This window comes from Harpia harpyja, chromosome 20, assembly GCF_026419915.1.
Source record: "Harpia harpyja isolate bHarHar1 chromosome 20, bHarHar1 primary haplotype, whole genome shotgun sequence".
NCBI lineage: Eukaryota > Metazoa > Chordata > Aves > Accipitriformes > Accipitridae > Harpia > Harpia harpyja.
The window spans coordinates 5326911-5350811 of record NC_068959.1 but is presented as its reverse complement, the minus strand read 5'-3'; the positions used below and the strand labels follow the sequence as shown (position 1 = coordinate 5350811).

General features: G+C 45.8%; 1 protein-coding gene across 6 annotated transcripts in view; it reads left to right on the top strand.

Annotated features, from left to right (window-relative positions):
- Positions 1-17425, top strand: part of KLHL3 (kelch like family member 3) — a 55546-nt gene extending 38121 nt beyond the window's left edge. For all 6 annotated transcript variants that reach the window (XM_052816156.1, XM_052816158.1, XM_052816155.1 and 3 more), the window contains 8 exons: positions 938-1087; positions 3707-3824; positions 4566-4763; positions 5602-5703; positions 8362-8490; positions 11979-12119; positions 12334-12477; positions 12734-17425. In XM_052816156.1, the coding sequence (XP_052672116.1) occupies positions 938-1087; positions 3707-3824; positions 4566-4763; positions 5602-5703; positions 8362-8490; positions 11979-12119; positions 12334-12477; positions 12734-12762 (1011 nt within the window). In that variant the 3' untranslated portion in view covers positions 12763-17425. The remainder of the gene's footprint in view (positions 1-937; positions 1088-3706; positions 3825-4565; positions 4764-5601; positions 5704-8361; positions 8491-11978; positions 12120-12333; positions 12478-12733) is intronic.
- Positions 17426-23901: the final 6476 nt, after the last annotated feature.

The following is a 23901-nucleotide window of genomic DNA, read 5'->3' as shown; positions in this document are numbered from 1 at the left end:
ATTTGGCATGTCACTGAGCCTGTAAACAGAGGAATAAAAGGAAAAACTGGGTGGACTCTGAAATCAATGTGTGTGCGCAGAAACCTTCTTGTAAATGTGACCCGTGTTCTGCCAGTCAGGGCCGAGAGCAGACCTCCTGCCCCTCTTGGCAGAAGCATTTAGAAGTTAGTATCTTGGGATTTTTCACCTTGAAAATACCCGGGTGGTGGTGGTACAGGCTTGTGCAGTTTTTTTCTCTAATGCACAGGTAAATTTAGCTTGGTACAAACACGTCACGTGTGATAATTTTGGCTTAAGGTGTGTTCTGCGCATAGAGATGGAGCTCTGTGACTGGCAGGTGAGATGCTCTCTGACTTGGTCTGACTTAGAGGTTGTTCTTGATGAGTTAATTCCTGGGATCTGGGCCTTGATAATGAGCTGAGGATCCCCGAAGAAGGGGTTGGCATATGGGCTCTTTGAGTCCTATGCTTTTATCATGTGTCTAAAAAAATCAACAGAATTGAAATAAAATTGGTATTCACAAGATGAACCCATCATGTATTTTTTTTCTCTCAACTATATCTTCTGATCAAGTAAAAGATATTGCCTCTCCTTAAATTTTCTGACTCAAATAAAAGAAATTACTTATTTTATACCCAGACTCCTGGAGAATTCTCCTCTGCTGAGTTAAGTGTCTGGCAGAGGGTGGTAAAATCAAGGGAGCACTGCTACTCATGAGTGATATGGGAAAAAACTGAGAAGCTTGAATGTTACTGCGTGTGTTTCTTTGGGAAGAGCTGGAAGTCTGTGTTTGTCTTCTGCATTTTTTTTTTTTTTTTTACGTTGGTACTTTGGAAGAGAAATTCCAGGTTTTGTGTTCTTTCTACAAAACTCTTTGTGACCTGTGCCACCAAATACTTCAGTTTAAATGATCTTTCATGTGTGTGCATGTTCTCAGACAGTTGAAGAAGAAGCTTTAATCAAGAATAACAACACCTGTAAAGACTTCCTTATCGAGGCCATGAAATATCATTTACTTCCTCTGGATCAAAGGCAACTGATAAAGAATCCCAGAACAAAGCCGAGGACTCCAGTTAGCCTGCCGAAGGTAAGCCGAGTTTGTCGCTTCGTGTCACCTCACACCGTATGACTGGTGGCATTTTCTGTCTTTGAAAGGAGTTTGCGTACTTGCCTCGTTACTTCTCACTAACTCCGTGATTGTCCTTTGAAGTCTTTTACTCCCTCTTCTGGTATTGCCTGTGCCCACCAAGGATACATAATTAAGTTGGATAAACTTAGGAGAAGCAATATCTCTGCTCCCAGGGGTGAGGGTCTGCTCTCGGAACCATTTTGTCAGCCACAAGTGGTTTTGTGAGCGGCTGTTGCTCCTGGAGCTGCGGTTTGAGAATCGCCGAGCCGTGGAGCGGCTGCAGGCAGCTGCCTGTGGTGCTCGGAGGGTTGGCGGAGGTTTCTGCTGGCTTCTAGCAGTGTCGTGGAGCCCTGCTGAGGAAGGTCGCAGTAGGTGTCTTTCCTTTTCCCGTATCCATAATCGGAAGCCAGGAAAGCAGGGAACAACGGCACACAGACCGGTGGGCAGGAAGTCTGAAGCAAATTTCAATAGACTCAAAGCAGCTACTGAATAAATAATCCTTGTTACTCCCCAGGTTTATCCTGCAGGCGTGTGATGCTCTGGCCACCACTTTATTAGTGAAGAAAAAAATGACAACAGAAACTATTTTCCCTCTGCCCTGGAGATAAATGCAGTTTGGCACGATGTCTCGCAACAGACTGTCACTGAAGTTACTAATAAGCCTTTCGGAGATTGTAAGACATCAAAACCACAGTGTATTATTTTTCTAAGCACAAATCATAGGGAGCTTGGTTTGTGGGGTGGTGTATGAGATCTGTGCTATGAGGGACTATTCAGATGTTTAGATATTGGACTGTCCATCGAGAAATTGTGGTTCTGCAGAGTGTGTCGTGTCCTTTCTGCCTGCCGGTGCTGAGATGAGGTTGGTAGAACGTAGCTTTGGGGGTATCAGGACGGGCTGATGTGACCCTTGTTCAAGGACTAAAGTAATTAAGGATAAAACGAACAGTGAACCAGCGAGTTCAGAGGTTCTCAACATCTTCTATAGCATGACCTATGAGTACAAACCCAAATGTTCTGCAGCTCTCTCCTCCTTTCTTTTTAACTGTGAAGAAAGGGGAGAAGGTGATGATCTTCCAGCAATCCTGTTACTGAGAAACTTTCATCTGGTCTGTCGGTCCTGCTGATGAGGGATTACCGTCTGCTGTGAAATCTCTTAATTCTGTAATCGTGTGAAGCTCTGCAGCTTTCCATGGAAGACTGTTACACAACTAGTAGTCAGGCTGCTAATTTAGACTCAGTTTGCTTTCTAATGTCACATTCTCATCTTTGTAGATCAAACAGTCCACTATTTTCCTACTCCTCAAATTCTTTAAATTGCTGTCTAGCTCTGTGCTTTTAAAGCAACCGGGAGTGGGAGTTGAGCTCATTACCCGAGTGACCTCGAGTGACGATCTTATCCCCTCAGCTACTCACAGCCGCCTTGCAGAGGCTAAAGCCAGTTTCCCATCTACTCTTTGACTATATTTGAAACCCAGTTATCTTGCTTCTAGCTCCTCGGCCTTGTAAAAAATCAGATTGTCTTGGGCAGTGTTTGCTCCTGCTGATTTGTTGTGATAAGGGGAGCAAATCCTCCCTCGTGATAACTGGAGGGTTGAAGGAAACGTGTTCAGAACAAAGTGCGGGTCGAGCTGTTTGTTAGGTGCAGGTGGTTTGGACGCTGCCTGTGCACGCGTTGGTTTGCAGCGCCCAGCTGGGGCTCAGCACCGATGGGCAGCCCTTGAGTGCTGAGCTGCAGGGTCCTGGGACCACAAGTCAGCGAGTTCGTGGGGAGTTTGTCTTCTGTTGGCAGACAGGGCAGATATGGGAAGGACCGCACTGCACGCCATCCAGGTCTTCTCGCTTTTCCACCAGTGTCGACTGCTTGCCGTTGCTGGGAATGGAGTCTGGGGCTGGACGGAGCTTTAGCGTGACCTGGCAGAGCAGTTCTCGCACTCCTGAGATTGCCCTTGCTCACCTTCACATAGATCTTCCCTATCTGTAAGGAATTTAGGGTTTAATTACTGGATTTGCATCAATACATGTTGCAGCCAAAAGCCTTAATGAAGCTGACAAATCACTTCCTTCGGCAGCCCAGCACCCCAGGTCTTAATAGTCCTGGTGATTTCCCTGAGTATCATCTTCCCTGCAGGTGGCAATACAGCTGTCAGGTTTTATTTGCTAAGTGGCATCGATTATTTTTAGCACCACCATGGAGATAATGACTAAACAGTGGGCTGGCTTTGGAAATTACGCTGGGATCTTCCTCACTTAAAAATACTTCTGCAGCGAGTCTTGCGTGTGCCGTGGTGCCGAGCGGTTTTGTGTTTCCTGGGGAAATAGGGCAGGTTGCTCACCTCAGAAACGGTGAGGAAGGGTTAATGGGGCTGCCATAGTTAGCGTGCATTAAATTGGAGATGATTTTTTGCCCCTTGGAATAGAATTGACCGAAATAAGTGTCGCTGCAGAGGCTTCTAGTGAGCCTGCAGCATGTTTTTGGCAGCTACTCTCGACCAGGTTGTGGTGATGGTTTCTTTGCAGAGAGCAGCTGCCCGGGCTGGTGTCTGAGGTTTTCTAGCTCTCATCTTCCCTCTCCAGGTGATGATCGTGGTGGGTGGGCAAGCACCCAAAGCCATTCGCAGTGTGGAGTGCTATGATTTTGAGGAGGAGCGGTGGGATCAGGTTGCTGAGCTTCCCTCCCGGCGATGCAGAGCAGGTAACGGGAACTTTTCCTGCAACCTTCTTTTTTTTCCTAGTGCAGCTCTTCAGCGCTGGATGGATGTCCTCAGTCACCCCTTCAACCTTCCTCTGTGCCCCAGGCCTCAAGCAGCTCTTTCTTTTTGCTATTCCTTCCTCTTCTTTCCCTACAGTCACATATCCTTCTCGTTCAGGTGGATGCCCTGCTCTCTAGAGTGCTTGCTCCTGTCTGCCTTCCATAGCCACTGTCTCCCCTTCCTCATCTCTCTCTCCCGGCTGCTCCTCCGTCAGTATTTCCCCTCCTCCTCTCATCCCGCTGGCCTGACAGCCCACAGGCATCCAGTTTTCCTTGCTGGTTTCCTAGTGAAAATCAAAGGGAGCTGAGTCAGTCCCTCTGAGTGCTGAGGAGTGGGTGATGGAGAGCAGATCTGTAAGTTGGGAGAGTTCCTCTGAAGACATCTGACAGGGTTGTGAATGTGGATCACCATTTGGTGTTCTCTCTGGCTCAGAAAATTACTCATTCAGGTGGGAAATCCATCTGTGCCTTATGTTGCCGTGTATTTATGTGCATTTCACCTTCCATACGACACGTATGTGTTATCATACTTGGCTCCAATGCTCTTAACCTGCAGAAAATGCCACAGACTTGCCCACGTTCTCCTCTTCCCTGCTGTCTTACGCACCCTGACAGACGTCTGATGATACTCGCTTCCCAAACTGTTTGTAAAACCTCCGTAAAATCTCTCTCCTCTTTTATCAGGTGTGGTATTTATGGCTGGCAATGTTTATGCCGTCGGGGGCTTTAACGGATCTTTAAGGGTACGGACGGTTGATGTGTACGATGGCGTGAAGGACCAGTGGACATCCATAGCCAGCATGCAGGAAAGACGAAGCACTTTAGGCGCAGCTGTGCTCAATGATCTCCTGTACGCAGTGGGCGGCTTTGATGGCAGCACTGGTAGGTGACTGAGCAAAAACGAGGCAGTGCCTGACCTGAAAAACTGTTTTCAGAGACCCCTGCAAAGACTGCAGAGCTTTAGTGAGGTTCCTGCACCCTTTCCTCTATGATTTTGTAGAGAAGGAGCCAGAGATTGGGTTTGCTGCGTGTTGTAACTAACTAACCGCGTGCATGTTCTGACCCATCAATGATTGCAGAGAATCTCACCCTAGTTTTTTTTTTCTTTAGTGATACAGTTCTTTCAGTCTCATTCTCTGTATGAATATGCTTTTTCTGGACTGAAAAGGGATTTTTCCTTGTTTAAGTGAAATTTTTCATAGCAGCATGAATAAAATGCCGGCAAGGCATCTTATGGGATGTGTGTCTGGGATTTATCTTGGCATAACTGCATGTTTAAATTCACACCTCTGCCTCTGCTGTAGAGCTTTGCCACTTGGTTAAGCCCTCAACTAATGAGTTCAGCTGGTGATGAGTACAATGCAAGAGGGTCTGGGGGAGTTTTTAAACCTTTGCATGGGCATTTTGTAATGCTTGAAAGGACGTGGGACTTTTGGGCTTGGAATCTGGACTCTGCTCCATCTTGGTGTCCCCAGCACTTTGGAGGGGCAGCAGTCCCTGGGCAGGGGCAATGGGGTAACAATTTTTCCAGCTGCTGAAGAAGTGGCGTTGACACGCTGGCCCCAGCCTGAAAGGCGAGGGACTAGAAAATTGGGTTGCAGGAGTGTGGGGGGAATTATGGGCTTGGGAGGAGGTGGAAGGCAGATGAAAGTGCAACACCAATCTTTTTTTCTTCTCTTTTTTTTTAATTAGAAAACCTGTGTATCCCCTTTTTAACTAGGTCTGGCATCAGTTGAGGCCTATAGCTATAAAACCAATGAGTGGTTTTTTGTGGCTCCCATGAACACAAGAAGAAGCAGTGTTGGAGTTGGAGTTGTGGAGGGTAAGAAAATCAGCAGCCATTTCTATCAAGCAAACGTTACTGTGCCAAACAGAAGCCTGAACGGTTAAGTGCAATAGGAGGGAACTGCAGGAACTGTTCTCTAGACTAGTTGGTAAAGATTTATTTTATATGACGTAATTGCTGCAGCTTTTTCCATTCTCCTTTTTATCTTAGTGAAAAATCATGTGTAGCTTTCCAAGAGCCTCAGACCCATATCAGCCCAGCCCATGCCTCCTGTGAATGCCATTAAGTGCGTGCAGGTTTCTTTGAATCCTCATTTTTCCTGGGCTGCTTCTGGTCGCTGAAAGCAAATGATACTGTGCAGTGTATGCTGTTGCTATCAGCAGGCTGTGTGGATGGAGTACCCATCACAGAAAAATCTGCTCAGCGAGAGAAACAGGAGCGTAGTTAGTCCCACAGCCCCAAACTGGTGGGTTGGCAGGAATACTAAAACCCGTGTTTATTGACATCAGGCTTGCTGGCATGCACGGCACGCTTTGCTCTGGTTTGTAAATGAGCAGGGACTGACGATAGCAAACGCTGGTGCTGGGGGCGGCTGGGGGCGAGGTGGGTGGAGAGGGTGCTTGGAGGGATCGTGGCAATTGTTGGCACCTATGTGTCAGCGCCAAACTCGAGTGAGCTGGAACTGAGCAGCTTGGTTTGGATCCAGGAGAAAGAACCTTGTCTTCCTTTAGCAAAATCAATTCTGAAGCAAGTGAAAGGTTTTATTTGACCTTGTCTTTAGCGTGGCGTAGCAGTTTCCAATTAGTACAGTGCGGAGCGGCCACTGGCACGAGCCTTCTTATAAACTGTGCTTTGAAGTGGTTTGGTTTGACCTGCTCGAATGGGAAATATGTGAAATGTGTTTATGTACATGAAATGCGCTTACGTGAGAAGAGGAAGGGAGATAGAATAAATAGCGGTGGTTGTGCTAAATTTGCGTGTTTGTTTAAGAAGCAAATCCTTCCAAATTGGCCCATGCTTGTGCAGTGCTGGGCTGCTGACAGTCATTGGGATTTGGTGAAGTGATTTGAATGCAGAACAAATATTAAGTACGTACCTGAGAGATGCATTTCTATGGACAGGTTTTCTACTGGAGACATATGAAATCCTTTTCCTTTGCTTTGTTTGAAAGCGAAAATAAGTGTTGCACGTGTTGGAGTCCATGATAAAAAAAAAATGAGGGCACGCGATGGGGAAGAAGAGCTGATCATATTGGTGTAGGAAGCAAGCTGCAGCCTGTAGTTAATCCACAGTGTTCATCTGAACCTGCTGAAGATTGATCTGATGTCTGTGGGTACTGAAAATATCTAATAATTGATGCCAGCCAGGGAACTTTGTCTTGCTTGGTCTGGCGCTCTTGCCTTGATTCATTGACTAACACCGGGCGGGTTGAACCAACAGCACAAATAAGAGTTTGAAATGTTTATAGAGACAGGAAGATGCAGAAGGAGCACAGTCATAAACCTGATCCTTGCAGACCTCTCCTAATGATCACAGCCTGAGGAGGCCATGAGTGGAGCTGAGGGAGAAAGAAAAGAGCTGGCCTGTTCTTGGAGCCTTGCAAACATCAAGGAAACAGGAGGATGCAAAAGCGTAAGACCGTAGATGGTAACTGCTGGTGGGAGTCTCATGTGCATGCAAAGAATTGCATAGCTCATTTGTGGCCAGGCTCTGCTGTTATGGATTGAAAATTGGTCTTTTTCATGGGTTTTGTACAAAAACTTGGGTTAGAGCTTTCCTGCATATTTGTTGAACTTTTTAATGGTTGGTTGTTGTAGCATCTGGGAGGCCTGGTCTTGAACCAGAATGCCTTTGTGCTAGGTGCTGTAGTAAAGAAGCGCAAAGAAACTGTCTCTGCCCAGAGAGTTTACTGCCTAAATGCAAAACAAGCTGGTAGACGATACAGGGAGACAAGTAGAGAGCATCAGTCAGGCCTGTGAACAGAGGACATGGTGGAGCATCAGCCTTGTTTCGTGTATGGGGTAGTCCCGTGACATCCGATTGTGCTTCTCCGGTCTCGCTAGGTGGATGTTATTCAGTCTTCCCTGAGTTGAGGTAGAGAGGGACAGATATACCATGCTGTGAGGGTCTCTCGTGGTTATCTTCTGTTTTGGGATCACTTGGCTTGAGTGAACAGGCTGTACTAGCAGCATTGGTTGGTTTTGATTTGGCCCAGGTTCTTCAAAATCAGGTCTAGGTTTCCATGCGGGTATTATATCAACATAAGAGGCTATTGCATATTTATTGCTAGTGTGATATTGTAATTAATGTACAGTATCGACCTTTGACAGCGCGCCTTGCCTTGTGGCACCTGAACAGGAGGAAGCGCTCGATCAGCAGAACACGGTTTGATGTTACCTATTCTCCTGGGCCAACAAGTCATTTGGAAAAACCTCTGGGCTTTTGGCTTCTAATTAAGCTGTTGTGTTTTGTTGTTTCCTTGTCTTAGTTGACAGCTTTAAAAACAGCCCTGCCTGTCTGCGACTATACTTCAGATCCTTTTGCTAGGATTTTCCCCAGATGTCCCAGCAGGTTTAGGCACATCTCCCAGGGCCTCCCTCAGCCAGGATCTGTCCTCACCGGGGACTGTCAGGTGTGATGGTGACATAAATCAGTTGTAGCCGTAATGCTGATGCCAACGTGTGTCTCTTCCAGGTAAGCTCTATGCTGTGGGGGGTTACGATGGAGCGTCCCGTCAGTGCCTTAGTACCGTCGAGCAGTATAACCCAGCCACGAACGAATGGACCTACGTAGCCGACATGAGCACTCGACGCAGCGGTGCAGGTACTGGCTCCGAGATGTGTTCTTAAGAGCAGATGATCACTGGGTTCTCCTCTGCTCACGGAAGGGAGGGAAAAGTGTGTTTTGGCATTGCTGGGCTGGTAAGTACAACCTGCTATTTCACCCCCTTCCCATGAGAGGAAAAACCGTAATTGCTTGGAAGCTCTTAGCAGCTCTCCTGACTTTGTTAAAACCTGCCAAATTGAAATTAATTTCTGGATTAATGAAATAATGTTCAATGTTTCTAAGTAGCCTCGCTAACAGATGCATCTCACTTGTAAGCAAAGAGTTATCTTTCCAAATCGCCAGCTGCAGGCTCAGCCAGGGACTGGAAAGCCAAGCTGCACCTCCTTCTCTCCTATAACTTGGGGGTTGTCAGATGGATTTTCCTTTTGGATCTTCTCTGAAAGCACCCGGTGGGTGCTTTGCAGCACAAAGCACACCTGCACTGGGTGATGTGCATATCAAGTCAAGGTAACGGAATTCATCTCAGATTGCCCCTGCTAAGCTAGCTTTTGGTGTAGCTTTTGCTGGCAAGAGTTGGTGATCTGGAGGATTAGAGGAAAGGACATGTTAAAAAAGGATTATATTCTAGTCTTGATGGTTTCTAACTTACTACGTGATGTTAGGCCAGGTAGGCACTTGTGCTCTCTGTGGCTGTTCCTCTCTGAAAGGGATAAAAGCTCTTATCCATTGCATTTAAAATCATCTTCAGATGAAAGGGAGTGTGTCAGTGTTGGTCCTATTGCTCCGTGTGTACAGTGGGTCCTCCCTGATCTCAAAGTGTGCAGTTCTCGTTGTACAACAGCCGAAGTGGCAGCTACACAGAGGTAGCCAAGCCCGGAGGCTGCCCTTTGCATGGGGGCTGAAATGACCCTGCAGGTAAAGCTGTGGTGGGAATTTCCCCCTGAGCTGGGCAGTTGAGAGGCTTCTCTCTGCGCACCGTCTTTCTTTCCTCGCTCTAATACCTTTTCTGTAACTCCAGGTGAGGCAAATATGGTCACACACTGTTTGAATTCAGTTGAAGAGCTTTTTAGTATCTGCTTGATGCTTAAGCAATGCAACCAATGCAACCTTATAGGAGAACAGAATGAGTATCTCGTGTTGCTGACAGCATGTTGAAACACAGCAAAACAGTTTGTGCCTGTCGTGAGATGGATTTTAGTGAATTTGCTTTGTTTGAAACACTCTGCTCCGAGTGCTGCTTTGCAAGTACATCTCCACGCGGCAAGTCCAGTATTAGAAACGCTCTTACTTCCCTGCCAAACAGCCTTGCAATTTTTTCTTCCCAACCTGAAAGCTGAGCTCCTCAAGCTCTGCTTGTCACCCAGATGCCCCTCCGGCAGGCCCCGGGGAGGGCACTGCCCAGTGCCCCCCCCCCTCACCACTGATGCTGCGGCACGATCTATATCGTACAGCTCCATAAATGAAACCACGCTTTGAATGAAGCCATTGCCGTCCTGGTGCTGACATCTAGCGGAGGTGAGGGCGGGTGTCCCCAAGTCCCCGGGGTGACCCCAATCCAGGCAGTGGGGCTGTGTGGATGTGTGGGTGCTGCCTGGGGTTGCTGGACCAGCCGGGGTTTTCCCTTTCCCCTCCTGGCAGGGATGTCCTGTCGGTGTGTGCCCTGTCTGTCTCGCCGCACAGGGAGGCAGTTTTAGGTGGAAAAGCCTTGGAGCGTTTCTGACTCTTTTTGCTCTCCTACTTGCTTACATTAGTTTACTAATTAAATTATTTCTTAAAAGTATAAAATTTTTGCTGACAGCGGAATATAGTGCAATGCTAAGGTGCTGCAAACCCAGGCTGCTGGGCTCGGATGCAGTAGGCTTTCCTCACCAGTTAAGTGAGTTCCCATTCCCCAGTCAACTGGGAGGCACCTTGTGCAGCTCTGGGGCCAGGACGTACACTGGGATGTGTTCTGCTCTTCCTACGTGGTGCGCGTTGGAGTGCTTCAACCAGACTGAGAATTTGGCCCAGTAAGGTGGATACTTATGGCAGTTAGAGATTAATTCCCAGTGTTGGCCAGAGATGAACCATGAATCCCAATGTCACGTTGGGATTTCAACGCCTCCTGGTACAGCGAGAGACGGGTGGTGAAACCCAGCAGTAGCGAGTTAAGAAAATCTGGAGATGAGAGAGTCGACGGTGGTAGACCTGCAGCAGCGTACCTGTCCCCCAAACGGTGGTGTGCCTGCCAGAGCTTTAATTCATCAGTCGGTCTCGGTTAGGTGCTGGCCCGTTTTTGGGTGACGGAGAAGCAAGACTGCTCAGATGGTTTCCCTCCCCGCCTCGTGTTGCCATCCCACAGATGGAGCGTGGTGGCTGCTGTGGTCCGTGCTCCTGCTGACCGTGGCAAGACTCGGAGTAATGTGACACATCGTATTTTTGGGATGTGACACACCACCAGGAAATGTTCCGGTGGCACGGGACCTGCCGAGCCTGGATGGTGCCTGCTGGCTCGCTCACCATCGCAGCCCTGCTCCTGTGCTCTCCTTTCTCTATGCCACACGTGGAAAGATATTTGCACGAGGGCCAACTTGAAAACCAGTTGGTTTTGTGCCGGTGGGGCCCCTCTCCTCCCCGTGCACGCCTTTCTGGCTCTGTGCCTTTCCCTCAATCGTCAGCACGAGTCCATCTTCAAGGCACAGGGGCCATCCTGCTGGTTAATGCCAGGGGTTGAAATGATGCAGTTCAGATCTATGTTTCCGTTTCACTACCATCCCACCTTGTTAATTTTAATAGAGGCCTTTGAACCTATTAACGAAGATATGTTGCTGGAAGTTTTAACTCTCAAGGATTGGTGAACATTTTAATTAATTTACTTAATATTAGGCAGAAGGACCCTTCGGATCCCTGTTATTTCCAGAGATTGAGCCAGGGGCCTGCGAAAGTGGCTGGGAAGGTGGCATTGGAAGCACCTTGTGAAGTGCTGCTGCCGTGTTTGGGGGCAGGAGTGGGGGGAGAGGAACCCAGCGGCAGCCTCAAGAACTGGAGCCTGTAAGTTGTTGAGAAGAGTGTCCAGAGGATGAAGCCATGTGGCACAAAGGTAGCAGGAAAAGCAAAAATAAAGCTCCTGGAATTGGAAATCAGGTTAAAAGCAAAGGGCCCCATGGCAGAAGAGGTCAGGCAGGTGGAAACAAGGTGGGGTGGGATGCAGCAGCCTGGGAGGCAAAGGGAAGAGAGACATGTCAGTCCAGAGAGATTGAATAAAGGCAGGTGAATGTCGTGGGACTAGACTATCGATCTCACATAGACTAAGATCTACCTGAGAAGTGGCACAGCCCTGAAAGGTAGGACATCTGCCAGGCATCGCTGTGCAGACCTGCTGTAGTGCCATGTGGTGGTCGGGTGGAGAGTTGACCACGTGCTGGCACATGTGGCCCATGTTTTGGAAATGCCTTGGAGAGGCCAAGGCAGTACCCAGTAGAAGAACCAGGGACATGCAACCCTTTCCCCTGTACGTTTGGCTAACGCTGGGCTCTGTTTGGCAGGTGTTGGTGTTCTCAGTGGGCTGCTGTATGCTACTGGGGGGCACGATGGTCCCTTAGTAAGGAAGAGTGTGGAAGTCTACGATCCAGGAACAAACACTTGGAAGCAAGTAGCAGACATGAATATGTGTAGAAGAAATGCAGGTAACCACAATAAGTCTTTCTGTGGTGTTTGGTTGCAGTTGTCTGTGTGGTTTTTAATGCAACTAATGTGCTAGTGATGTAAGTGATCGGTATTATAAGAAAGTGATAAAAATGGAAGACGAGGTATCTGCTTGGGAATGAATCAGAATGTGGCAGGCGACGTGTCGTGGGGGATGAGTTAGCCCGTGTCTAACCATCTGCGCTCTGCTTTGAGGTGTGTGTGCGGTGAATGGTCTCCTCTATGTGGTGGGAGGAGATGACGGTTCCTGCAATTTGGCTTCGGTGGAATACTACAACCCCATCACAGACAAGTGGACGTTATTACCAACCAGCATGAGCACAGGGAGAAGTTACGCAGGTAAGTAGTCAGTGGGAGAGCTGGCAACAGCTGGGGTCATTCATAAACTTGAGGGCTGTGTCTCCTAAAGCTTTAATCTTGCATTTTTGTATATTTTATATTGCTTTCAGTAGAGGAAAGTTTCATAGAAATAGTAGACACCTCTCTCTCTGCTAGCCTATTGCTGGTCTTTGGCTTTGCAGGATGATCTTAGCCACGTCACAACCCAGGAGCTGCTCCTACGATAACTGTGTCTGCTCATCCATTCTTATAACAGGTGTGGCTGTGATTCACAAACCGTTGTGACACACTATCAAGCCAATGCGAGGAGCAGAAATGAAGTGGATCCAGCTAGGAAGACGACTGACCTCTGACTTGACCCATCGCATTGCTGTTAACATCTTAGCATGACAAGTGATAGGTTACAAACATCATCTGCTCTGCAGCGGATTGCAGAGCGAAAATCCCTCTGGGGACATGTTCCATGCTAGACACGAGGTGTTGCTTGTTATCTGTGGTGCAATCAACTGTTCTTCTCAATGGCTAGTGTCCTGAGATAAACACTGTGCTTGAACTGCAGGCACTGAATTTCTTGTGTGAAACAAAACTGCTACGTTTGGGCATGTGAGTAAAAATGAACACTCGGGATTTCTTCACTACTGATGCTCTGTGCACATTATCTGTTGAACTACTTACTCACTGTGCCTGGAGGGTGGACATTACTACTGGCAGCGGAAACTTCTGAGTACCAACCGAGAAAAGCAGTCAGCAGAAATGGACTGGAACAGGGTGCTCTGGCTCGAGTGTGACGCTGTCTCAGTCATACGTTTGTATATGCCACTGGACTACTGTATGTATCCCTGAAACGCTTGTCGATGGAAATAAATACCGTGTGATTTTTCTACTTGCCATGAATGCTGTTTGCTGTACGTGATGGGACCTGCTGGGCAGTGCCTTCCCTGGGGCTGAAGTCTCAGCACCTGAACGACGCAAAACTCGCAACCCCACAAAATGTGTGCTGCTCTGATGGGAGTTATTGCTCCTGTGAAACAAATGTTGCTTGAATAGAAAGTATTCCCAACCCATGCATTTCAGCTGTGCTGAAAGCCCCAGTTCTAGCTCTGTCCAGCGTATCAATGCCATTTCATAATAGAGCATTTAGATGTTAAAAGAAATACCTTACGGTGCCATTAATATAGAGATATTACATAGAGCAAGAACCCACTGTCACCCAAGCAGGTATTAATGAGCAAAGCAAAATACCTGCGGTGTTTTAATGCTTCCAGAGTATGGAGATTAACTAATCACTGTCACTGTAATTGCTATTTTAATCTTGCCCGTACTGAAGGCGTTCCTCTATTAGTATGAAGAATCATAAGATTATTCAAAACAGACAAATCTAATCCAGCTGTAAGGTCACTGTCTTGCTTACATCCCGAATTCTTGAAGCTTTCTGTTTAAGAAGATGTTTTATTTTAAAATACCTTTTTGTGTCTCCTTGTGAGCTCTGGCATGCTTCTGCGTACAGGGGTGGACTCCTAGAAGACTCCCTAGCTAAAGGGAACTAGTGAAGAAAAATATTTTCTCTCCTCTTTGTTGTTGCTAGTTTTTTGTTTTTCCCACTGTAAATCAGCTGAGGCTTTTTGTAGTGGGCAGCTGGCCTTCAGGACCAAATATGCCCATGTTACTGTTGAGCTCCAGCATGTACCAGTGTTCTGCTGGTTTCTTCCTCCATAGATCTCCTATCAAAAAGACTCCATGTGACCTCCTACAGTAGAAAAGAAAAATACTTAAAAATGTATTTCAGAGGGATCTAAGGCTACATCACCTTGTACAACTTTTGTAGAGGAGTGGGTTACCTCTGTAAATAAGGAGATTTTTAGTGTTTGGGTTGACACGGTCCTTGTAAGATGGGTGCCTGTTCACTGTGGGGGAAACAGCACCTACCTTTGCTGTGTCACCTCCCACAGAGGGGCCTGACCTTCAAGGGGAACGTTAGGTAGCACCCACTCCTTTTTGGATGTTCTTGTTTTTACAAACAAAAGCAGACTGCCCAAAGAAATGGCAGTATTATTCTTGATGTCTACCCTTCCATTGTGTGTCAGCTCAGAGGTCCTGAAAATAATAATTAAAAAAATTAGTCTTTTCTATAATACCCTTTAAACCTTTTGCTTTGGCTTCTACAATCTGCAGTGAAACGTGCCAAAATATTAGTACGACATGCTGCTCTTTTACGAGGTGTTGCTTACTGTAAAAGCTATTGAGGCTGGTAGGAATCCTGTCAGTCAGTGTCCCTGACTGCAGCTGCCTTCAGATCAGAGTCCCGAGATGCATCTCTACAGTGACATAAGCAAGATGATGCCTTGGGTTGGACTGACTCAAATTCACTGCCCCAAAAGCAAACGCCAAAAGGTGTTTCCCTTTCATGCAGCCTGGGGGAACAGAGGATAAAATGGGACAGGCAAAGTGTTTTGATGAGAGTTAGCATCTCTTGTTAGGCTGAGATGACTGGACAAGGGTGGACAAGCATTTGGGCACACAGGGTCCTCGTTAGGTCTGGTATAGACATAGGGAACGTAAAGCTAAATAGCTACTGTATAGCCCAACCTACAGCTCAGTAGTTGGGAACAGTTACCAGCTAACCTTTTCACACTTGTGGCATCACTGGAGCAAAGGCAAATACTATCCAGAGACTAAGAGTTTATGTGGGTTAGAGATAAAACCTAGTAGTTAGTGCTAGAGAGATGCAAGTTTGAAATTTGCCATGTTTGTCAGATGTGAAAGGTGGATATGCCTGAAGGTTGGATAACTTCTCCCCCGCCATACATCTCTTTATAAACCTTCCTTGCTTATAAGGAAAACAGTTTTTGGTGTTTTTCTGCTATTGTAAAATGGCATTTCTGCCCACCGCTGGCCTAGACCCGCGGCTTGCTGGACAGGGCTAGGGCTCGTAGCCCTTGCCAGGGATGAGCGATGCTGTTCCTGGCTGCAGCCGGTTCTCCTCGATGGCAAATGACACGTTTCTTTCTTTCCTTCTCAAACGTTGCAGTGTTATGCAAGTCAAGTGACCTCGTTTTCCAGCTATGCAATATGAACAACCGTAACACGTGATGAACCAGCTGTATCCCTCCCCTTGAAATGCTTTTTGAATTTGTCCGTCTTTGGCGTGTGGTTTCATGTTTGTATTGTTAATTCTGAGCACCTGAGCCAGATCCTTTGAAGATTGCCTTTTTCTAGGACTGAAAACGTAGCATTAGCGCTAACAAATTTTACTGTAAATATTTTTATAAGACAATTTTAAATAATTTTTTGGATTGCTTTTTATGGTCGCCAATGACACTTCTGTTAAATTCTGGATCTAATTCTTACACTCCAGTACAGTTTTTGCTGGCCGTGATCAAGGTGTGAATCTGTATGTTTTCTGCACAAGAAATTACACGTTGTAACTAAGATCCGGGATAGCTCTTATGTTGATTCTAACGTATTAGAAGGACAGCATTGGGCTCAAAATTGTGAGATAAATTAAAATCCATTACCTCAGTCACCCCTACGCTCTTAGATTATTAGTTATTTTACAACAACTTCGATACCCTGATTTAATTTTCTTGTGCCATGTGTGTGGTTCCCGGTCAGCTTGGTGGACAAGCTGTCTCTCAGCAGTTTCGTTTCTCGGCTCCCGCGTGAGCGCGGCGCTGCTTGAAGAGGGAGGACGCCACGCATGCAAGAATGTGTGCGATCACACGCCCTGGGCTGCCAAAACCAGTGAAATTATTGCAGGAGGTTTTGTAAAAGCTTTACAAACCGAACTCAGGCTACTTCCTCGCAATGGTCCTTTGTGAATCTGGAGGCTTTCCTCAGCTCTCTTGCGTTGTCGGCTCTTTTTGGGGGTCACCGTGTGCTGACCCCCTGCGGGATTCTGGCCGTGGGTTTCCCAAAGGTGACTTTGCTTTTGCAGAGAAAGCATCCCCGGGGCTGCACACCCACAAAAGCCAACAGCATCGCACGTGGGTACACACGCTGCAAAACAGGCAAGCATATGTAAAGCAGGATAGATTTGCCTCAAGCAATCTGTTGTTTAAACAAGTTTGAATCAAGTCCATCTTTTCCATTTGTGCCTAATAGATAAATTGGGGGTGATTAAAACCAATTTTCAGTTCATTCAGTTTATCCAAATACTTTTTTTGTACAGATGTGTACAGCACTGTAATTACCATAAATATACTTGGCAGCATTTGCATGACACCACCATGAAAGCTTAATACTGTTCTCTCGTTTGCAGTGTTTGGAGACCAAAATCCTTAATATCCAGCGATGTGTGATGCCTATTCATCAAGCTAACATGATGGTTCAACAGATAAATGCAGCTCATTTTTAACCTTTGGGATTCTTTACTAATAAAATGTAGTATCAAAGCAGTTGTCCCCTTGGCTTAACATTATGCCCACAAATCACATTCACATGAGCATAATTTGTTGCTCAGAGCTGCAGCGTTTGGAAGTGCGTTAGACATTATAGTCTGGAAGTGAGCGAATTTACTTTTTTTCCTCTGCCCTTATGTTTGTTTATGGGTTTATAAATTATTTTCCTCTACAGTGACAATAAATAAGTATTGAGAATTTTAATTTGTATATTTTATGTAAAAAAAACCCTTTTAAGAAAAATGGATGATTGTGAAATAATTTACCTGGGTGTGAAATTCTTTGTTTTTGTAAAACAGACGTTGTTGGTTCGATAGCTGACAGTACAACATAATGAGTCAGTTGACTGTTTAAGCTAATTTTTTTAATTAAAGATTTTTTGCATGAGTGTGAAGGACCAAGGACTTTGCAAAGTAATTCTCTTGACAGCTGTCTTGTCCAGTGCGATAAATGACTCGAGAAACATTCTTCACTGGCGTATTTATATTATAAAAGAAAATCACGTTGTAGTTCCCCATCCTTTAATTTGAATAAAAACTGGCCTAATGAAACTGTCCTGGGTCTGTTTTGATTTCGCCAGCTTCTGACAGCGAGGAACAATCTCATCACTCCACGTGGCCTTTTTTCCCCCCCTCTTTAATTACAGCAAATACAAACCCTGGGTTTACTTTGTGTCCTTTGGAGTGGGGCAGCGATACTCCCACGTGCCGATGCTGAGGGGTCCAAATGCTGGCGGGGATGCTGCCCTGACGCCTGGCTCTGACACTCCTGGGGTCTGCGCTGCTCCTTTTCCAAGGGAAGTTTAAGGGCGTTTGGCTCCTGGGGTGCAGAAGAGTGTTTCTCTTGGAGGTGGGAAAGCCCTTGGTTAGCGGCATTGATGGCAGAAGACAGAACCTTGTAGTGAATGCGATTGGGAAGAAAATGAAAAAGGAGAGTTTACCCCCCTGGCCTCAATATTTCTTAATAATACCATAAAGTAACACATTTCCTACACCACTGGAAAGATCAACACGTTTAACAGGTAGCACAACTCATTTTGTCTTATGCTTACAATATGTCTCACTGAGCTCTCTAGTTTTCCTGAAATGCTCCTTGTGCCTCATCTGTTAATAACAATGCATGATGTTGAATTTACCATGTGGGATCCTGAAATTTAATTACCTGATGAACAGGTAGTGACATATTGTGGGTTGCTCTATGCAGCCAGGGGACTTTGCAACTACTCCTTATTTTATTTCAAAATGACTTGTCTCCTGCACAGTTGGCCCCTTTTTATTCATGTTTAAACTGATAAATCTATAAATCCATGAAGCTGCGGCTAAAGGAAATCCTTTGCAATACAGGAAGAAACCTCACTACCTTGATTTTGCTGCCTGAATTTTTTATTGTTGTTTCTTTTTGCAACCTACATTTTAATCTTTTGGCGGCATGGGTTGCACCCCAGATGTCACCCTTGGCAGGGCAAGGACCATATAGCAGTAACTCCCACCTTGCCTCATCTACCTCAGAAGGGCAAGTACTTTTGCAGCGAGGAAAGGAAAAGGAAAGGAAATACAGGGAAAATTCATGCAGCGGGGTTGTACGGCAGAGCAGCTCTGATCCCGGAACGAATTTGGCATTTCCCCACGCTGCTGCCCTGGGCAGCACGCCTGAGCCCAGTGAGTTGAGGTCCCACCTCGTCTCTGCCGGTACACCGTGCAGATCTCCGGTTTCCAGGGAGCATCACTGATGTTGTGAGATGTTGTGACGTTGAGACTTTTACCCGCTGAAAGACGCTTGTTGCTCTGTTCCCCTCTAAATGCTCTCTCTAATAAGCAGGCTGATCGCCTGAGCTTCTCCTCGCAGGTGATGCTCGCTCCTGTTGTTCTCCTGCAGACTCCCGTGCACCCACGCGTTTCTCAGGCTGGGTGTCCCAGCCTGGGTTGCTGTTGCCAAGCTCAGAAAAACAGCTTGCCTTTTTGTTGCTGGGTAGCACGCGTTTTGAAATAACCCAGGGTGAGAGATGCCTCTTCCGCAACAGCGATACTGTGTAATTTGGTACGTGAGTCATCCGGAGATGGAATCAAAGGTAGGGCAGAAAGCAATGGTAGTTATGGAAATTGAAAACATCTGATAAAAGATGAACCTATTTAATTGTAGGTCCAAATGAATAAATACGGCCAAAGAGAGATTCCCTGCATCCCCGTGCCCTGAACTGCAGTGGGAAGTTTGCACAGGATCTCCTTTTTCCAAGCAATGACGATGTGGCCTGGAGATGGGACATGGATGTGGGGGCTTCAGAAGGCAAAACTGCTTCTCCCCTGGCTGGCAGCTTGTTCTTTGGCCACGCTGAGGGTGCTGTGTGATGGCAAAGAATAACTGCACTTAAAAAAAAAAAAAAAATCTGTTGTACTCTTCTGAAAAAAGATAGCTGGTAGGAGGCACAGGACCACCACAGAAACATTGCCGTGGACCGCACAGGGGTTCCTAGAGCATCCCGCAGTTACTCAGTGACTAATGATATTGCTTCATATAATGTTATTCTGCACTGTAAACAAGCACAAAATCACTTAACTGCTTAGTGACATGTAATATTCTAAGAAATTTGCCAAAGTGATTAATGTTAACGTTCTTGTTCAGCAAATTGAATGAGATTTAATTGGCACAGCTGCTGAAGCTCGATGCATTTGATTTGGCCTCGATTTACAAACTATATTATCATGAGCCTTCTCCTTCTCTTTCTTTCATTGTGAACCTCCACAGCCTCTGCTAAGCATATTGCTCAGTGAATTACAGGTCTTAAAATGTTAGAGTCTCTTTTTTTCAATCAGTAAAACTTCTAAAGGGGCCCTTGAAAGCATGTACAATGCCTGTCCCAAAGGATCTGTTAGTCTTCTCTAAAGCATAAGAGGCTTAAATGTTATTTTTCAATGTCCTTCTCATACGTCTTTACCTTTTACACTTTCTACAATATTATCTCACTCTGTGGTGAGTTTGTCCCACTGGAGAAATGCTGAAATACAATTTAAATCATGTTCTTTAAGTCAGAGTTGTGTTGGGACAGAAATATACCCTAAGACTTTATTTGATATTTATTAAGGATTTTTAAGCACAAACAATTTGTGCTGGTGAGTCCCAGCTGCCAGAACTGTGCAGGCAACATCAGAAAAACTGCAGTTGTTCATAACACATTTTTTATTGTATTACAACCTCGTATATATGCTGGCTGCTTTTTTCCTTTTTTTGCCCTGGGAAGGGGCATCTCTTTCTGCCTTGCACTTTGTTCCACACAGATCGCCTCTCCTGAATCTACCTAACGAAATTACTGGGCTCTGTTTTTCTGCCAGAGGAGCAGGGAAAGTCACGTGGATCTGACACACACACAGACAGAAAGTTTTGTTTTACGTTGTGCTTTACTCACAACCAAATCTCTTCCTAGTGCCCCATTCCACCTCCCTGCAACTTTCCTACCTGGAACACTTTGCCTACTGTACATATTGTAAAATACCCCACAGCTCCGGTGCAAATGGCACAAAGCTTCCAGCTTTGCAGGGCTCCTGCGCTTGCAAAGTCACCTTGTTGCTGTGTTGGGGGAGCTCAGGCAGCCGCCCTTCCAGCTGGACCTACAGGCACCTGAGCCAAATTAGTGTTCAGGTCTTAATGACCGGGAAACATTGCATGCAGCCCTGCCTCCTCCTAGGCTGGAATCTTTGCCAAGTTACTCTGGGTTTTGGGTTTTTTTTGTCATGACAGAATTTTCTCTGATGGAAACTACAGTATTTATAGAGCTACAGTCTTCCAGACAGCTCTAATTTGATACAGAATTGGATAATTTTCTTACTTGTGTAAGGAAAGGTTAATGAGCTATCAATTTACATTTTATTGGTTTAGTTTTAAATGCAATAATACGTATAAAGTATGTAATCACATGTGCTTTAATGCATTACTATAGTTGTTGCATCCCAGGGCACACGTAATGTGCCAGAGCGTTGGAGCTTTGACCCAGTGCCCAGAAATCCCTCAGGCAGCTGCACAGACCTGAAGTGATAACAGACCTCAGTTAGTGGAAAAAATGCTGTTGGTAAATTGCAGCTAATTTTTGGACTAAAGGAAAAAGGCCTGAGACACTTAACTTGTGGTTACCTAGAAAGGTGACCATGATAAAATCATTCCAGGAGTGTTACATTTTGTCTAAACTGACTTTCCAAGTTCAGACTAGGTTTGAGGTTTAAATGGCTGGGGGCTCTTACACTAAATGAGTTTCTAAGATTTTAGGACCTATCTCTACCACCCAACCTGATGTTAGGAAACCACTCGCTGGCTGGCACTCCCAGTGCTTCTTCTCCCTTTATCCTCCAGTCTGACTACATCTTGCCAAAACACCCATCAGTTAACAGGGTCCTGTGAGATCGGTGGTCCATGGCTCGCTTTCTCTTCTCCTCTGTGGTTCTTAAAATCCCTCTTTAGCTCAGGCTTTGCAAAGAGCAAAGGCTGCGAACCATGGCGCAGCCTGTATCTGCTGTGGTGCAGCATGGTCCAGGCTTAACCCAATGGACAGAGCAAAAGCAAAAGGAGGTTTAAAAGGCCCGTAGCTTACAAGAGCCCAGTGTGCGAATGGACTTCTGGACTGCATGTCTTAAAGAAGTGGTATGTGTCAAAAATCAGTCTGGTTACTAGCTGCAGATATTTTTAATAACTACAACTTGAATGTAAAATGTGCTTCTTTTCTGAAAGCATATGAGATATTGGGAACAGTTTGGCTTATCTAACAAGAAATTAAACTGTTATTTTTATATTCTTAGTTAAACCCAATGTTTATTAGTATACAGATTGACACAAATTCCAAGAGCAAAAGATTGCATCGCTGCGAGAGGAGTCATTCAACATGATGTGGAGCCTGAGTCTTGGAACATTGGTAATTTAACTGTTAAAATGGCTATAGCTATAGTTGATCCTGGTGGTCATTGGGAACAGACAGTGACCGCATTTGCTTTGTTAGGGAGCTACCTTAAAAAAAAAAAAAAAAAAAAGTGGGAAACCAGGTGGAAGTGAATTACTTAAAACATGAACACCTGCTTGATGACTTAAACCTTAATTGTGATCAATTGGTTCAAGCTGCAGGTGTTGACTGCTTCACTTGCATATATCTCTCCACTCTTTCCCCAGCCACTCTCTGTAGGGGAAGTTTGACCACTTTCCTGGATTTCTTTCTGTTTGGTGGTTGTTTTTTTTTTTTTTTTTTTTTTTGGCAAGAAATGCCTTATTCTTCTTGTTGGTCCCAAACAACTTGTCCCAGCAGGTGAAGACAGGAGAGTGGTTTCTGCGAAAGTTGCTGTGGTGGAAGTCATGGAAAGTGGTGTTGACCACGAAGGGGAGTGGGACCCAGGAGACGCTGTGGCCAGAGGAAAGCGCGTGTTAAGTGAGGATAAAGCTGCAGGAGAAATGGTATGTACAAAAAGGGGTGGCAACTCTTAGCACTGGGTCATACATGTTGTGCAGGTGGCTTGTTGCTTGGATAGAGATGGATGCAAGCCCCTCTTGCTGTGAAGGAGCCTAGTGTCAGGCATATTGCAGATGGTAGTGGTAGTTGTTCAAGGTCACAGTGAAGTCTTATGTTTTCTCTGTTGTGCCTTCTTTCCACATCCCTAATAACTTGTGCTGGAAGAAGAAAAAGTGCTGGGATCCCTACATTAAGTGTAGAGGATGTTTTCCTACAAGAAGGCGATACATTGAGGATACAGCATCACAGAATTTCTCTTGCCTTAACCTGTCCTTGGAGCTGGATATTTTCCAAAATAGCTATTTTACACTTAACTAGTTCTAGTGTTAAATACACCTGTTTATGGCAAAATATTGTGGTCTCTGGTGCTGAAAGAAGGAACGCAGGGCTCCGTGCTGTAATCTTGCTGGCAGTGGGACACATCAAGGCACTGTTGCTGAGGGGCTCCAGTTTGTTTGCAGGTGGGAGTCCTGGTCCTGGCTCCCATCGGGCTGTCCTAGCATGGGTGATGTATCGGTGCTGTAGCAGCCCATTTGCTGATACAGGGTTTCCAAGTTGTACATGGACCTGAATGATACATCAAGCCGTACTGCTCTTCTGGTTCATTTCCAGGATGTTATTTATTATAACTTTTTTTTTTCTTTCTTTTTTTCCTGCTTCAGCACTTTCCCTTTGTCCCCTGTGTGCACACAGTGTCAATGACAACCAGCCCTGCAGCTGGGGAGCATGTTGCAGCTCCAACTGGGTGTCCAGCATGCTGGTGACGGGGGGGGGGGGATTCAGGGGTGATGTCCTTGTTCACAGACCCCTGAGCTACAGCAGTGGCTGAGGAGACACGTGTCAGTCTAAAAGGTGGTGCAGAAAAAGGTGGAGGTTGGGAAGCACAGCCAAGAACAAAGATCCTATCTTCACAGGAGGATATATAGAGATTAGAAGAGATTTATCAGGTTGCCATTTGTGCAGGGAGGAGAGGGAAGATAATTCCCATCTGGATTGTGAAAAATGCCTCTTACCTGAAGACAAACTTCAGCTGTTTTTTTTTTTCTAGCCTGAAGGTGGCATTGAGCATTAAAAGTGAAAAAAGTATGTGGGTATATTAAACTTGCACAGAAAACAAGCCTTAAACCCTAATCCGCGAGGAGACTTAGATTTGGGTAAGGGAAACTGTATGGTCTTTTTAATGCTATGTGCAAGAGAAAGACACTTCAGTTAGTTCCTAGAGCAAAGGAGAAGGCACAAGGCAAGAATCTGATTCTAACAAATGACAAAGTACTCCCCCCCCGCCCCCCAAAATGTTCAAACAGTACTTTAAAGTTTCCAGTCTGGTGGATTTTTCTGTGGTTATTTACCTGTGTGTATCAGTAGGTTTCAGTAGAAGTGTTGCAAACCAAACCCACGCCGTGAATAAGTGTTTGCAAAAAATATGTATTGCAGTGAAGATACCTGTTCCTGTGATGATGTACTCTCCCAGGTTGATGTATAGGGAATGCATAGCAAATAGTGTCCGCAGGGCATGCATCTGGTTAGTGTATGTGGGGAGCACTGGAT